General features: G+C 40.3%; 1 protein-coding gene across 1 annotated transcript in view; it reads left to right on the forward strand.

Moving 5' to 3' along the window:
- Positions 1-17,196, forward strand: part of AAK1 (AP2 associated kinase 1) — a 229,753-nt gene that overhangs the window by 139,122 nt on the left and 73,435 nt on the right. The window contains exons 3-4 of the mRNA XM_006862930.1: positions 6,250-6,358; positions 7,855-7,997. Of these exons, the coding sequence (XP_006862992.1) occupies positions 6,250-6,358; positions 7,855-7,997 (252 nt within the window). The remainder of the gene's footprint in view (positions 1-6,249; positions 6,359-7,854; positions 7,998-17,196) is intronic.

Consider the following 17,196-nt stretch of genomic DNA (forward strand, 5'->3'; position numbering starts at 1 on the left):
CTTCTACCTTTACACTTGTGGCGATCACAGTTAGTCATGATAACAGTTACTGACTATTGAATCAAAAGAATCCTATCCCCATCTTCTTTCACCAGACTCATCTAGACAAAATGAAAACTATTCCATGTGGATTTTACCTTCCCCTGATCCCTTTGAAATTAAATTCCCTCTTGAAAATGTGTAAGCCAGCCACTTCATGCCTTATTTTGTTGCTAAGTGCCATCGAGTCACTTCTGACCCATAGCAACCCTGTATGAGGTTTCCGAGGAGCAACTGGTGAGCTTGAACTGCCAGCCTTGCAGTTCAAACGGCTTTGCAGTCTAGCACATTAACCCACAGTGCCACACCATGACTCCTCATGCCTTATAGCAACCCCCGCCCCCCCATTTTAGATAGCCAATGTCTTAATTTGCCCATCCCTATCATCCCTGGGTACTGAGGGGATAGGCTTGATACTTGAAGTGAAGATTCTTTCTCTCTCAGTTAGTATTTTGAGCTTCTAGATCTATAAATTAAGATCAAGTTCATTAAACTGTAACAATTTACACTTGGCTTCCTGTATCTACTAGATCTATAAGTTAAGGTCAAGTTCATCAAATTATAACAATTTACACTTGCTTCCTGTATCTACTAGATCTATAAGTTAAGATCAAGTTCATCAAATTATAACAATTTACACTTGGCTTCCTGTATCTACTAGATCTATAGGTTAAGGTCAAGTTCATCAAACTGTAACAATTTACACTTGCTTCCTGTATCTACTAGATCTATAAGTTAAGATCAAGTTCATCAAATTATAACAATTTACACTTGCTTTCTGTATCAAATCTCTTTATCTTCTTGTAGTCAAGTTCTGATCACCAAGCCACCCAAGCTAGGTCAAATGGGTACTATCTACAAGTGTGGGTGTTATTGTGTACCTCCCTCCACTTCATATCAGCTGGACAGTTCATGCTCAATTCTAACCCCCAGTGGCTAGGTCAGTGTCCATGGGCTATGGGGTTACCAAGTCTCCCCAAACTTCGGACCAATCAGTGATTCCTCTTCTCTCTCTCATCTCAAGGTCACTGTGACTGTGTAGTAGATTTTAAGATCAGGAAATGAGAGGCCTCCAATTTTGTTCTCCTTCTTAAGTAACGCTTTGTTTCTTTGAGGTCTCATTCCTTTCCACATAAAGTTAGTGATCAATTTTTCCATCTCTTTAAAGAATGATGTTGGAATCTGGATTGGGATTGCATTATCTCTATAGATTGCTTTGGATAGTATTGACATTTTCACAATGTTAAGTCATCCTATCTATAAGCGTGGTATATTCTATTTTTGTTAGTCTCTTGTTTTCTTGTTGTAGTGTTTTGTGGTTTTCTTTGAATAGGTTTTGTTTCTCTGGTTAGATTATTATTCTAAGTGTTTCATCTTTTGGGTAACTATTGTAAATGGTGTTGTTTCCCTAATTTCCTTTTCAGAGCTATGTGAGCTGTCTTTATTGGTGTAGAGCAGGGGTGGGAAACATCCAGCCTGCAGGCATTGTTGTTGTTAAGTGCCATCGAGTTGATTCTGACCCATAGCGACTCTATATAGAGTTTCCGAGAAGCAGCTGTCAAGCTTGAACCACCGACCTTGTGGTGCAAACAGCTTTGCAGTCTGGCACATTAACCCACAGTCCCACACCAGGTCTCCACAGGCCTTATGTTGTTGTGGTTAAGTGCCACTGAGTCGATTCTGACCCATAGCAACCCTGTATAGGGTTTCCAAGGAGAAGCTGGTGAGCTTGAACCACTGACCTTGCAGTTCATACAACTTTGCAGCCTGATGCATTAGCCCACAGCACCACACCAGGACTCCCCGCAGGCTTTATAACGTCCTGAAAATCATTTGACCTGGCCCTGCCAAGGCCACCGCAGTTCCAGCCATCACATCGGTTGGTTGGTTGGTTGGTTGGTTTTGTGTATTGGAGTCGGTTCCGACTCATAGCAACCCGATATAGGGTTTCTAAGGCTGTAAATATTTCTCCCAGATATGCTATTATTCCTTTTTGTTGTTGTTGTTTTCTTGAACCTAGCAATTGTGTGATATCTTTGTATTTTTATCTATTTACTTAAAAATAGCATCCTCCATTGTCTTATAAAGCCCTGAGATTCTTAAACAGGAATTCTCCTGCCACAGTATTTTGAGGCTATAAAACATCATTAATTATGACCCCCAGATAAAGTTGGAATTTGTGATCACCTATAGGATCTGGTTGCAGGCCTGATTTTCAGATGATAGCTTTTATATGTGCTATGAAAAAGGGTTTTCAGCATTTTAAGCAGAGTTAAATTGTTAACCTTAATATGTCAAATATAAATCATTAAAAACAATCTGTTTAATAAAGCAAGTCTCTTAATAACAATGTTTTCCAGCCCACTATTAATCTCAAAAAACTTCAAAAGTTTAAATGGTGACACAAAACGTTCAGACTTATTGCTCAAGTCAGGTCACATGTTATAAACGGATCTAGTCTACCGTTTCATTGAATATACCTTTCACTCCACTGCTCTGAACGTATTCTTCACATAGGCTTTTACTTCAATACTATATATAATGGTTGTACCCATGAGCAGCAAAGTACCCACATTTTTTCTGAGTAAGCAAATGGTGACTGAGATGCTTCCCAGCGTGGGTTCCAGCCCTATGTTCAATTCGGCTCTGTAAGTCTTTTACCTAAAACCTGGGGAAAGCTTGGTCATCCTCTAGCCTGTTGCTGTTGAAAGCTGGGCAGCAGGTTGTGCCAGTGTGCCTTAACTGTGAATGAACCTCAGTTTACAGTAGGATTTTCTCTTGACTTCTCCCATATTTCACAGCCATTCAAACTAATCTTCTCCATTAGAATTGTAAACCACTGTGGTTTACAATTTACTCTAAAATCTGAGATTTTGCTCAGCTATCAACTACTTCAAGGTATATGCCATGGTCTCCCTCCAAAGACTGGGTCTTTTGCGTAGAAATATCTCAGCGTCTCTACAGAAGACAAAATGAACATGAATTTGGCCTTGAACTGTTGAGCACACATCTTGGCAAACTGTTGTGGGGAGCCATCTGCAGATGTTAATTACCCAGCTTTGGTTCACTAATAGCTCTTGACCTCCTCTGTTCTCGGGGATCTACTGAATGTTGATGGTTTTTTTCCTCCTCCAGAACTCTAATTTGTTATTCCTGTTGGGTGAGATGAGCTCAGAGGGAATACTGGTTTTCTTTTACCATTAAGTTAAATGTAGACATATTGATCTCTTACTTCTGTTTGTGGGCATGATCTTTGCTCCATTTTTGGTATCTAAGCTTTCTTTCCAATTTCTTCCTGCTACTGCTTAAATGTATCTGCAAGGAGCTCTGGTAGCGTAGTGGTTACAAATTGGGCAGCGAACCTTAAGGTCAGCGGTTCGAAACTATCAGCTGCTCCGCGGGAGAAAGATCAGGCTTTCTACTCCTGTAAAGATTTACACCCTCGGAAACCCTGTACAGGATCGCTATGGGTCGGAACCGACTCGATGGCACTTAAAAACAAAACAAAAAAACTACTTAAATGAAAAGACATTCTAGAAGAATTGATCGTGAGACTAAAAAGGGTAAGCCTATAAAACTGGAGTCCTGGTATGGCGCTGTGGGTTGATGCATCAGACTGCAAAGCCATTTGATCTGCAAGGTTGGTGGTTCAGGCTCACCAGCTGCTCCTTGGAAACCCTATACTGGGTCGCTATGGGTCGGAATCGACTCGATGACACTTAACAATAACAACAGCAATAAAACTGGAACCCTGAAGTTGAAAAACTTGAAATCTCTAGAGATTGTTTTTCTTCCTCATCAATCATCTTCCCTGTTATCCAAAGCAGTTGCTTTAAACTTGTTATTTCCCTCATCAAGCCTCTTTTTCATTCCTTTACACTTAGAAGACTACCTTACTCTACCAAAAACAAAAACATAGATCTGAGCTCATTCAAATTCCCTTTTGTTTCCAGCCTTAAACCAATCTGTATATCTGTCCCTGTCTTCTTCTGCTTTCCAGTAAAGGAATGCCTTTCAAAGGCCAGTCCCTTTAACAATGCTCCCAGGACTTTGTTCCATCAATTATCCTTTCCCCTGGTCATGAATCCAATTGTGTCCCCCAGAAATATGTGTCAACTTGACTGGACCATGATTCTCAGTAGTTAATTATCTTGTGTGTTGTAAATTTTAACCTCTGTGATAATGAAGGAGTTCTGGTAGTGCAGTGGTTATAGGGACTTCTAACTTCAAGGTCAGCCATCAGCAGTTTGAAACTACCAACTGTTCCACAGGAGGTAGATGAGGCTTTCTGCTCCTGTAAAGATTTATAGCCTCGGAAACCCTGTACAGGGTCTCTGTAAATCAAAACCAACTCCACGGCACATAACCACCACCACCACCACCAGGATATTAATGGGGCAGAATACAATCTATAGGATTAGGTTGTGGCTTGAATCAGTCTCTGAGATATGAAAGAGATTCAACATAAACAAGTGAGCAGAGATCAGAGGGACCTCCTGTCGGAATAGGTCCATTCTAAGAAACTACTAGACCCAGGGACCTTCTTCCATAGCCAACAGAGAAAGCCTTTCCTGAGAGCAGGCACTCCACATTCAAACTTCTAGCCTACTAAACTTTGAGAAAGTAAATTTATGTTTGTTAAAGTCATTCACTTGTGTTATTTCTGTTATAGAAGCACTAGATAAATGAAACACCATCCCTGTATCTTCAAGCTTTCTTCCCTTTGCCCCTTCTACTCTGCAGTGTTCTATGTTCTCTCATCCTTCCCTCAATACTGCTCCACTCTTCAAACACAAAGTCTTCTGAAAGAGTAATCTGTAGCTTGGCTCTACATATTTAGCTCCCATCCTTTGTAAATCCATTTCCATTCCCACTTCCAAAGGAATATGCTCTTGCATAGATCTCCTGTGACTTCTTAATTGTCAATTCCAGTGGTTGTGTTTCTACCTTTGTCTTACCTTTCTGAGACGATGGTCATTCTTAATCCCTTTCTCAGTGGAAGATTTTGTTGAGTTTTTACCTTGATGCTTATGGTTCAGATGTGTTCACTTGATACTTTGAAACTTCCTCTGTTTTGGTATGTAATTTTGTATTAAAATAGAAGAAGCTTATTTGTCACATTTAAGCAGCTAGGGTGGTGGTAGGTACTGGTCTCATGAACCAAACTACTAAGTATGTATGGTAATTCTCACAGAACCACAAGTTTTCCAGACTTCTTCCCTCTACTTTTCAAAGATAAAAATAGAACCAGGTAAAATTTTACAACTATTTAGATAAAATCTCAACTTGACTCTTATGTAAAAATGTTATTACTCATCTTGATTATTTTTTCTTTCTCCACCTTTTCTCATTAATGACCTTGGAATTTGAACATTGTAACTACAAAGTTTTGCTTGAAATCATTATGCCATTGTGTTAAGGCAATTTCTACTGCTTCAATGGAGCCTGACACATAGGAGGTACTAATAAATACTTACTGGATGAGTGGATTTCAGAAGAAATCTTGAGAGATCACAGGGTAGCTGGAAGCATGACCCATCTTATGTCTCAATTGTTTGTCTTGAAAGGCTTAATTAATTGTGAGCAAAATGCTTAGGTAAAGCAGTTATTCTTTTCATAAGTTTTCTGAAACGAGAGAAACAGTATGAATCATTTAAAAATCAAGTTGAATTCACTTGTGCGCCTGCTTACAGGAAAAAGATCCGTTACATTTTTCTGAATGAAAAATTTAGATATGTAAATAGTTCATACCACCTTTCTTTTCTTAGCCCCCTCTTAGCTTAAAAGACACAGAGGTTAAAAGATACCGAGCCTACTGTCAGCTGCTGATTATAGCATTCCAAGTGATGGTTAATACAAAACTTCAATTTTGTTAAGTTTAGGAAACTTTGGAGAGTTTTTGCTTCTGGTTTACATAGAGCATTGATGTGGTGAGTAAGTGGGCACCATGTGTGCATTTGGCTCAAGAGTTTAGTTACATGAGAGTGCTGTGGTTTAGTAGTTTGGGAATTGCTATAAAATATCTATCAGTCCATGAACCTCAGAGACCACCAGAAAGCTATTCTTGACGCTGCGCCCTAATTTTACCTCTCAGCACTGGAAGTGTCTTATCTATGGATTTAAATGACCTATGCTAATGAACTGACTGGCTAGTTCTCTGCACACTGGTATCTTGAACTGTTCTCATGTTTCTCCACTCTTTTTTCACAGAGGGACCTATCAGGACACAAGAACATTGTGGGTTACATCGACTCTAGTATCAACAATGTGAGTAGTGGTGATGTATGGGAAGTCCTCATCCTGATGGACTTCTGTAGAGGTAAGTTAACAAAGCATGCTCTTAAGATCACATTCCTCAAGTGTTTTGATTGATTGCCAAGGGCTGGGGATCATTTCAGCAAATGTGCACTGCACCCTAAAATGTACTGTCCTCATTTTTAAGATAGAAGACTAAGAGTTGAAAAGATCTGGAGTCTGCTTTCAGTTTTTGGTTCTAGCAGTGGCAATTCAAAGTGATGCATAATACACAACTCCTTTTCTGTTAGGTTTAGGAAGGTTTGATGCTTGTATATGAATAAGAATGAGGATGAATGTGTTCTTTGTAATGCTTCAAAACACATGATGATTGCACATAATAAAGACGCAAGTCCAAAAAAGAATGCAGCTTCCTGCTCCCTAGCTGGCATGTTCTCTTCTCCTCCTACATCACCATTCTTGAATGATAGGGTAAAAGAATCCTTTTGTTTAAAGGAAATGACCTCCCTCTCCTTGCTCTGCAGCTACATTAAAAAATAAGGCCACAGTCACAAGATGGCACTGTTAAACAGTGGTCTTAAGTCAGTTGAAAGTTTGAAGTGTTATACAACATTTATCTTGGGAAATCCAGATTGCAGTATGAATTTATTCTGAGTTAGATTGCCTTTCATAGAACTATTGTTTGACGGTTTGTTTTTTTCCATCTAAGGAACTGCCACTTTACAAGGTTGGCTTATCATCTCGCTGTTTGTTGCCATGTTTTGTAATCACCCATATTCCTCTGACAGTTTTCACTGCCTTTAAGGATACCATGCATCAGTGTGCTGCTGATCCCCAAAATGTGATGTTAGCCAGTTATTTCTAACTCTGCTGTAATACTTTTAACCCGATTCTGTAAAATTCTACCACATTTGAACTTGACAGTTTTTTCCTGTTGCCATTAAATATTTAGAGATCAGGCAGTAGGAACATCTTTAAAAAGACCCAAATTAGTTGTCTTCGACTCAGTTCCAACTCAAGGAGCATCAAGGGATCTATATAATTTGTAAGTGAAGTCATCATTCTTTTGTCCTGGAGATTTTCCACTGGCAGTTTTTCCACCAGCTATGCAGCAAGTTGTGAAACTAGAGACCAAGCTATCCCTAAAGTATACACAACTATAAAATTATCCTCTTCCTGCTCCTTGAGACTACTTTGTGATCTGAATCTTACTGAAAGATGTGACAACTTGAGTCTATGGCCTCATCCCATACCTAATTGAGCCAATATAAGCAGGCAACTGTAACAGAACCCTATTGTCAGTTCCACTACTAATCTGGAAGGCATTATGAGGGCAGCCCAATTCTGAAGTGCTTTATTTAAAAAAAAAGAAAAGAAAAGAAACTTGTGGACACATTAGACAGTTCAGGGTGTAAGGAAGTAAACCCCATTCTGGAAGCCAAGACAGCTGGGTCCCACTCCTGATGTCAGTAGTCAGCTGTGTTACCTTTGTCCAGGAGACTCCTCTTTGGACTTGATGACAAGACTGACTGTTTCTAACCTCTCTTTGCATTCTCTTAGGAGGCCAGGTGGTAAACCTGATGAATCAGCGCCTGCAAACAGGCTTTACAGAAAATGAAGTACTACAGATATTTTGTGACACCTGTGAAGCAGTTGCCCGCCTGCATCAGTGCAAAACCCCTATTATCCACCGCGACCTGAAGGTAACAGGCTTTTCATGTCCCATGAAGTACGTTACGTTCTTACCGAATATTTTCTGTCTGCCCCAGAATGTGAGGGAAGTTTAACACATGGCCTCTAATTCTAAGCTTATATTTGTCTTGGGAAGAGAAAATACAAAGGGAAACAGGGAAGGGGGCGGGAATTTGTAGTACAGTATCAATTTTATTACTTAATATCCTCTAGAGATTCTTTATAGTCATCAGATGGGCAAACATGTGTTGTTTTTGTTCTCCCTGATATACCCCCAAATTCACTTTGCCAGGATCATGACAAAAATAATTTTCCAATCTAAATAGTTTGCAAACAGTAATGTTTGGTCTTTAAGGTCTACTTTATATTTTTCAAAATCCATTAACTGATTATTTTAAGACTATGTCCCACGAATTATCATCACCGTGTACCACGTCTTTCATGTTGTAGGCACTTGACAATGTTTGTCAAATGGATTGGCACCTGGTTCGGATCCAGCTAGTTATTATTGGACATGTATGCTCTGTCATATCCTGTATGACTCTGTATATACACTGTCTCACTGGAGGGAGGTTCTTATTCCAGTGTTTAGTTTAGGAAACTAAAGAGCTGAGCTGTTAACGTGGTTGGCTTAAGGACGTTATAACTAGGAAGGAGCAGTTCCAGGATCTAAATCCAGCTTTTCTTATTCTAAATTGCAATTTATTTTCATTATACTGTACCCTGGAAAATATGCTTCATGGTTTAATCACTTACATCAGAATCCTCTAGTATGCTTCATAAAAACAAGTTCCCAGATCCCACACTGAATGTGTGGAGCCAGAATTTTGGAGCTGGTATTGCAGAGACCCAGGAATTCACATCTTCCTTACAACCCTAGGTGGTTCCGGATCTAACAGCATACTAGAAGTCCTATTCTTTCAGCTTAAAAAAAAACAAGATTAATCCACATGCCATAAAAATCACTCTTTTAAATTTACAATTTATCGGCTTTTCAGTGAAATGGCAAGGTTGTGCAACTATCACTGCTATCTAATTCCAGAACATTTTTATCACCCTGAAATGAAATCCTGTCCAGTAGTGCTCACTCCCTGTTCCTGCTTCTCCCCAGCCCCTGACAACCACTAATTTACTTCCTGTCTCTGTAGATCTGTTTATTCTGGAAGTTTCATATAAATTCAATCATACAATATGTGGCCTCATGTCAATACATGTTTTCTTTCACATAATATGCTTCCAAGGCTTGTCCATGTTGAATCAGTGTTTCATTCTTTTTTTTTTAAACTTTTGATTGTGAGTTGGGTGAGGATTTATAGGCAAATCAGTACTTCATTCCTTTTGAGAGCTGAGTAATACTCCATTATATTTTTATACTACATTTTATTGATCCATTTATCAATTAGTAGACATTTGGCCATTTCCACTCTTTTGGCTGTTATGAATACTATTGCTCTGAATATTTTTGTTTGAGTCCTTGTTTTAATTTTGTTTCCATATATAAGCCGGAGTGGCGTTGTAGGATAAGCACTGGACTGCTGAGCACAAGGTCAGCAGTTCAAACTCACCAGCTGCTCCACGGGAGAAAGCTGAGGCTGATTTACAATGATTTGCAACCTTGGAAACCCTTTACGAGGTCAATGTGAGTCAGAATCAACTCCATAGCAGTGAGTGATGGTAACTTTATGTTTAACTTTTGAAGACTTGTCAAATTGATTTACAAAGCAGTGTACCATTTTACAATTCCATCAGTAATGTATGAGTGCTCGAATTTCTTCACATTCTCACTAACATTTGTTGTTATTGGCCAGCATTTTCATCATAGTCAGCCTAGTGGGTGTGGAGTGGTACATAGATGCTTGCCTCCAAAGGTCTTAGACAGATTTCTCTGGAATAGCTCTGCCTGCAGGCAGCCCTTTCCCTTGGGGACAAAAAGAGGCTGTACCTCAGTAGACTTTTATTATAAACCTAGCATAGTATACATATGGAGCCCTGTTGATGCAGTGGTTAAAGTGCTGCTAACTGAAAGGTCAGTGGATTAGACCCACCGCCTGCTCTGTGGGTGAAGGGTGGAGAAATCTGTTTCCATAAAGATAACAGCCTTGACAGCCTTATAAGATAATTCTGCTCTGGCCCATAGGGAGTCTTTCAGTTGAAATTGACCTTACACAATGGGTTTGTAATGCAAGTGCATCATTCTGTGGATAGATAGAACATGGTTCCTACCCTCAAGATATTAACAGTATTCGTCATGAAGCATATACATGAAATACTATAAAAGCCAGAACCTTTGTGAGGTAGAAACTTGTCAGAGAAGAAAGATAAATATTTTCCACTAAAACGAGCAAATAAAAGAGTGGTACAACTACACCCTGTCAAAAGTGGAAAACGTGCGAGACCTGCCCTGGGAGTTCCTGTTCTCTCAGGTTTCACATATACTTAGACTTGAAACACAAATAGGTGAGATAGAAAACTCTGTAGCAAAGTGATGATGAATAGGAAGTAATCAAGTCGCTTGGAGTCCTGGTGTGGCACTGTAGGATAAGCACTGTACTGCTAACCGCATGGTTTGGTGGTTCAAACCCAGCAGCTACTCCTGGGAAATCCTCCACAGGGTAGCTATGAGTTGGAACAGACTTGACAGCACTTCACAGCAAAAACAACAGTGTACAGTCAGAAAGTGGTATCAGGCAGTGGTGGCTGGAGTAATCTGGAGAAGTGGGGTTTTGAAGAGCAGGTAGGACATGGGTGGTCACAGAAGCTGAAGAATATTCCAGACAATCCGAGAAGGAGAGTGGAGCCTGAGGGCAACCTAGAGAGGGGACCAGCCAGCTAGGGGAGGAGAGAAGCAGCAGGTAAAGCCCAGTGCCTGGGCAGTTAAAGACAGGGCTGGAGTAACCGTGGACCTCTGCTCTGATAATGTATTAATACTTTATTCCTGTCACACTGTGTGAAGTCCTCAAGCCTAAAGCATGAATTTGAAATGGGCCAGGATATCAAAATGTTAGGCCCTTGACCTCTCTCCCTGCTGCCTGCCTTGGGAAAGAATTGATGAGGAGCACGTAACCAGAGGAAATTGTGGCAAGGTACTACGAACTCTGGCCTGGGAGTTGGGTCTGCTTCAGTGACCTGTGTGGCCTTGGATCTTTCTACACCTCCATCTCCACCTCCTCCCCATGAAAAATGGTGTTAGATTTTTTAGCTGAACTCTGTGATCCTGTAGCTCTGAGTGACACTGGCAACACACGTGCATGAGCAATGAGCATTAGCAGTGCCCTTCTTACTGCTGAACGAGAACACTTTTCAGTCCTTAGCTTGCTTGATCCCTGTAACCTCAGACGTCTTTGTGACTCTCCCCCATGACCTCTGTATCCGCTTCTCTCCTGGTGCTTCAGTTTCTTTGCAGTCTCATCAACACTTGTTATTGCTCATCTTTTTTTTAAATAGTTACATGTTTTATTGACTATACAAAGCATTTGACTATGTAGATCATAACAAACTTTAGATAACATCGCGAAGAATGAAAACTCTAGAACACTTAATTGTGTTCAAGCTAAACCTGTACACAGACCAAGAGGCAGTCATTCAAACAGAACAAGGGGATACTGAATGATTTAAAACCAGGAAAAGTGTGCATCAGAGTTGTATCCTTTTACTATATTTATTCAAAATGTATGCCAAGCAAATGATCTGAGTAACTGGGTTATTTGAACACATCATCAGGTTGGAGGAAGATTCAATAACAACCTAAGATATGCAGATGACACCACTTTGTTTTGGGAACAATGAAGAAGACTTGAAGCACTAACCAATGAAGATCAAAGACCACAGCCTGTAGTATGGATTACTTCTCAGTATAAAGAAAATAAAACTCTTTACAATTGGACCAATAAGGAACATCATGATAAATGGAGAAAATATTGAAATTGTCAAGAAGTTTATTTTGCTTGAGTCCACTATCAACATCCATGGAAGCAGCTATCAAGAAATCAAATGGCATATTGCAATGGACAGATCAGTTTCAAAAGATCTCTTTAAAGTAATAAAAACAAAGATCTTACTCCGAGGATTAAGGTGTGCCTGACCCAAGCTATTGTATTTACAGTGACCTCATCAGCATGAGAAAGCTGTACAGTGAACCTCCAACCTCTCAGGAGTCAAACCAACCTTGTATGTGACCTTGCAGTCCAGCAAGTGATCCTGCAGCCCCACACCAGGACTCCCATAAATAAGAAAGATATGGAGTTCACAATAAATGCCTGAGAGCAAGGGAAAGGGGCAGAGGGCCAGCAAGGATTTTAGAGAGTACAATTCGCATAAAAAGTTCTTAAGACTTTTTCTTTATTGGTTAGTTTTTAAGCATCTGTTGGATTGCATGTGGTCTAAATGATCATGATTTTATATCAGTAAAGACCACCTATCTAGTTTACCTGTAGTCCATAAAACAGTGCCCTGTGATGCCACAGTGATGCTGTGAGGTGGTAGGGAATCATCCCCCACAGTGGCATATCTGGAGATAACGGGGTTCAGTGTCTTGGTAACAACATGTAAAGCGTAGCTTTAGAGCGAAGGCAGCAGGAACCCAAGACACATCCTTCACTATACTGAACTGCTGCAAGACATTTCACCACGAAAACCTGGAGCAAACTGGAGTCGGGGGATGGTGCCACATTATGAATGAGTGCCTGCCAAACTCCTTTCCCTAGATGGCCTTCTGTCCTTTACATCTCACACTTCCTCAGTGTGCCTAAGGTGGAGGCAGCACAATGCTAGCAGTGCAGTATTGGGCTCTGTAGTCATGTTTTAAGGAGTCTTGGTAGCTCAAGGGTGAACTTTATCATCTGAAAGCTTATGTCCTGTCAAAAGTCTGATATGAATGTTTACAGAAGCATTATTCATAATGGCCATGATGGTGAATAGATTAAAAAAAAACTCTGGAATATCCATATAGTGGAATATAATTGAGCAATAAAGATAAATGAGCTATTAAGTTAAAAAAAATTTAACAAAATATTACAGTCAAGAAAACTGTAGGGCAGTTCTACTCTTTCATATATAGGGTTACTAAAAGCAGGAATCAATGCAGTGGCATGTAACAATACAGTCATTTTAATCAATGCTGAATGATCCTATATGGTCCTATCAGGGCTGTGCTGGTTTATCTACTATTGGTTTAAGACATGGGTGGGAAGCCATTTTTCTGCCAAAAATTACAACATCATTCACGGTCCATACAAAATTATCAACTTAAAAATTAACCTTCTATATTTAGTGGTTACGAATCAGGCTGCGAACCTTAAGGTCAGTGTTTCGAAACTACCAGCTGCTCCGCGGGAGAAAGATGAGGCTTTCTACTCCCATAAAGATTTACACCTTCGGAAACCCTGTACAGGGTCGCTATGGGTCGGAACCGACTCGATGGCACTTAACAGCAACACATTTAGTCAAACATTTCATTAACTCAACCGTAAATGTGATGACTGGAACTGTGGTTGCCTTGGCAGGGCCAGACCAAATGATTTTGTGGGCCTTTGCTGCTCTTCAGAAACCCTATGCGGGGTTGCTATGGGTTGGAACCGACTCAACGGCACTTAACAACAACAAATAGGTCCCAAGAGCTCTGGTAGCATAGTGGTTACCAACCGGGCTGCGAACCTCACGGTTAGCAGTTCAAAACTACCAGCTGTTCCGCAAGAAAAAGATGAGGCTTTCTGCTCCTGTAAAGATTTACAGCCTCGGAAACCTTGTACAGGGTCGCTATGAGTCAGAACCGACTCCACGGCACATCACAACAACATAGGTCCTAAGAGCTGAATGTTCCTTACCTCTGGTTTAAGAGATTGCTGGTTTCCCTTCTTCTTCCACCTTGGAAATGGGGACTGTCAGTGGAGACTCATAGGGAACTCAGGTGTGAATATCGAAGAGGAGTACTTGGTGCTGTTGGTTTTAGTTGTTGATTCCTGGTGGTTATGACTAACTTTCTGTATCCCCAAATTGCACACTTGGTACTGCAGGGAGAAATATATATATATAACTTATTTATTATAATCCTGTTTATTATATTCAGGTAACCTTTCTTTTTTTCCTGAAGTAAAGACTTTATGATCTCTCTCTTTTTCATTTAACTACTTCCTGGAGTAACGAATTTATGGTCACTCTCTTTTTCTTTTCCTAAAGTAGGAATGAGTGCTTTAAAAATTTGAACTAGCCAACCGGGTAAGGGAAAAGATTCTGCAGTCAAAACCCTAGCCAGCGGGGTGAAACACAGTCTTGAGACTCGCGTCAGGGATTAAAAATCCGAGCGGACTGCCCACTCCGTTTGCTCGCTGGCCTGTTTCTGTATGTACGGCTATGTGCACGCACCCTCTTGCAGGAGTAAATTTTGCTTTGCCAAGGTAATGTAGTCTCACCGAGTGTCTTTAATGCGACATTGGGATTCATTTCTAACAGTACTATGTAGATGCCATCACTAGCCTGTTAGATGTTGCCGTGTGCATGGTAGAAAGTAACATTTGTCCACTGTACTACAACTTTCTTAAGATCTGAGCTGAAGGTCCCCTGTTCCTCCTGTTTGCCTTGGCTCTGTCATTGCGTCACACAGCCCAGGCACTCTGAGTTCATTCTTGTTGCTGGATCCCTCTGCAGTCTTAGCAGTATGCAGAGCCAAGAAGGTCTTGATTTTCCTGTTGATCAGAGAAGGTGCTGGTGGCTGGTTTCTTGGTTACCTCTTTGAGAGCCGCCATTTCCTTTTGGTGAGAAGGCGGCATCTGATGTGAAGAAAAGCCAGTGGGATGTGGGGAAAGAGCACAGTCCAGACCAGCTGCGAACCCCCTGTGAGCCACTGTCACCCTGTGTATGGGTCTGCTTATTCACGTGCAGAACTAAGAAAAGCCTGCCCACTGCCTGTGTGATCCCTCTTTCCTTTTACATATAGGAAATAAGCTATAAATGGTCCCTGTCTTTATGCAGCTATGTTCCAAAAATAACCATGATGGAAGTACTGCTTTACTATTGAAGGTTTTTCTTCAAATATATTATCTTAACGCTTTCTTTCCCATACTTAAAATGTATATCTCTCTGAAGAAAGATAAAAGGGCGTTGTAGCTGATCCCGGAGTTCAGACCTGGGAAGGTCAGTTCAGCTGGCCTGGCCTTGAAGAACCCTCAGCCCGGAAAGGCTGTGACCTCTAGAAGTGATTAAGTGATCAAACCAGAGCCAAAGACCTAGCATTATTTTCTTAACCTCTATTTTGGTGATTTCTTTGTTTGCATGCACTTCTACCCAAACATTTCAGAAAGCTAAAGTTTAGGTTGCAGGAGTAAAAAATGTCTCCCTTGTTCTCAGATAAAAGCTGTTGATCTGAGGTTCAGGTTCATGTTCCGTATTTAGAAATACAGCTTTGACGTTTGGAAACCCGTACTCATCTAATCCTTCAAGATTGCCAGTATTAATAAATTCATGGGTTCGATGCTAAATCCTGTGCCTGAATAATGTAAAGATGAAGATATATGTAAAAAGGCCAGGGCTGGCTAGCCTGGTTTTTTTTTTGTTGCTATTGCTGAGAATATACATCGATACATATATACAGCAAAATGTATACCAGTTCAACAGTTTCTACCCATACTATTTAGTGACATTGGATTATAGTCTTCGAGTTGTGCATTTGTCCTCGCCCTCCTTTTCTGACTTGTCCCTCCCCCTTAAACATAAGTTAACTGCCCCCTAAGGTTCCTATGTAGTCTTTCAATTTGCTGTTGTCCGTTGGATCCCATCCAAGGTTGCTTTGAATTGGAATCAGCTTAACAGGTTTGGTTTGGGTTTTAGATAGTTCTTTAAAAAGCATAATTCTTAAGACAGACATTCTTTACTAGTTAAGCAACTGTTTAGTTTTAAGAGTTAAGAAGATATTTTTTGTTTAAGGTTTAAAGATATCTCAGGGCATTTGTTTCAGTGGTTCATATAGCCTCCATAGCTCCAGAAAATCTGGATTCCATAAAAATTTGAAATTCTCTTTCACCTTTTCCCCCCTTTTGATCAGAATTCTTATATGGAATCTTTGATCAAAATGTTCAGTAATTGTCACTGGACACTCTCTGGTTCGTGTGGTCTCATGCCAAAGGAGACAGTTTTTTGTGGAGGCCATTAGACACACTTCCATGTTCCCCTCCTATTCCTAACTCTCCTGTGTTGCTCCTGAAGAATGGAGACTAGTTGTCATGCCTTGGATGATTGTTTGCAAGTTTTTAAGACCCCCAGATACTTACAATGATACTACACAAAACATGTTATCAGGCCAACTAACTGAAATGTCCCATGAAACCATGACCCTAAACCAAGTAACCAAATTTCACAAGATCTTTGTACATAAGCAACCTCAACAGCTAATCTTTTAATTTCGTCATTGTTGTAAATATATCTTAGCACACAACTTTTGTCAATTCAATTTTTTACAGGCATGCAACTTATTGACAGCATTTGCAATAATCAGCTGTGCAGCTCTACCTTTAATTGATGTGATTTTTCTACCACCATAAACCAGAACTCAGTATTCCATAAAAAGTTACCAACCCCTCCTTTCCTCCTCTCTCCCACCCATAGTAACCACTAAGGAACTTTGTTCTCTGTACATTTGCCATTTTTTGTTGAAAGTAATCTTTACAAAACACCGATTGTCAGGCGTTTTTGCCATGGTACTAGTAGGTGAATCCACCTCCAACTTTTAGATTAGCAATTCAGTACAAACTGTGCCACCAGGGACCTTAAGAGATCAGTGGGAGATGGCTTTCCAAATCTTTTAGCTAAAACAAAAAACCAGAGTTTCAGAGTGGCAACTTAATAAGTTACTGGACTGTGAACCACGAGGTCCGCAGTCTGAGCCCACCAGTTACTCCACAGAAGAAAGATGAGGTCTTCTGCTATGAAAAAGATTTCTAAGACCGACTCAACAGCACTTAACAACAACAACAACAACAAAATTGATAGGTTAGGGAATAAGGTCAGCAGTGTTAGACTCACAGAGAGCTGAAAGATTTGAGGATTTGAGTGATGGTAAGGAATCTTCAGGCTCTCATCCTCAGGAATTTTGTCAAAAGCAAACTCAGTGTGCACATTGTCTGAGCTTTCAGAAATTGGTGTGTCAGTGTTCTGTTGGTTCTCTACCTTCCTAATCCCATTTAATCCACCTCCCCACCTGTTTTTATTTGTATGAGCCCT

The sequence above is a fragment of the Chrysochloris asiatica genome, unplaced genomic scaffold (assembly GCF_000296735.1).
Source record: "Chrysochloris asiatica unplaced genomic scaffold, ChrAsi1.0 scaffold00052, whole genome shotgun sequence".
NCBI lineage: Eukaryota > Metazoa > Chordata > Mammalia > Afrosoricida > Chrysochloridae > Chrysochloris > Chrysochloris asiatica.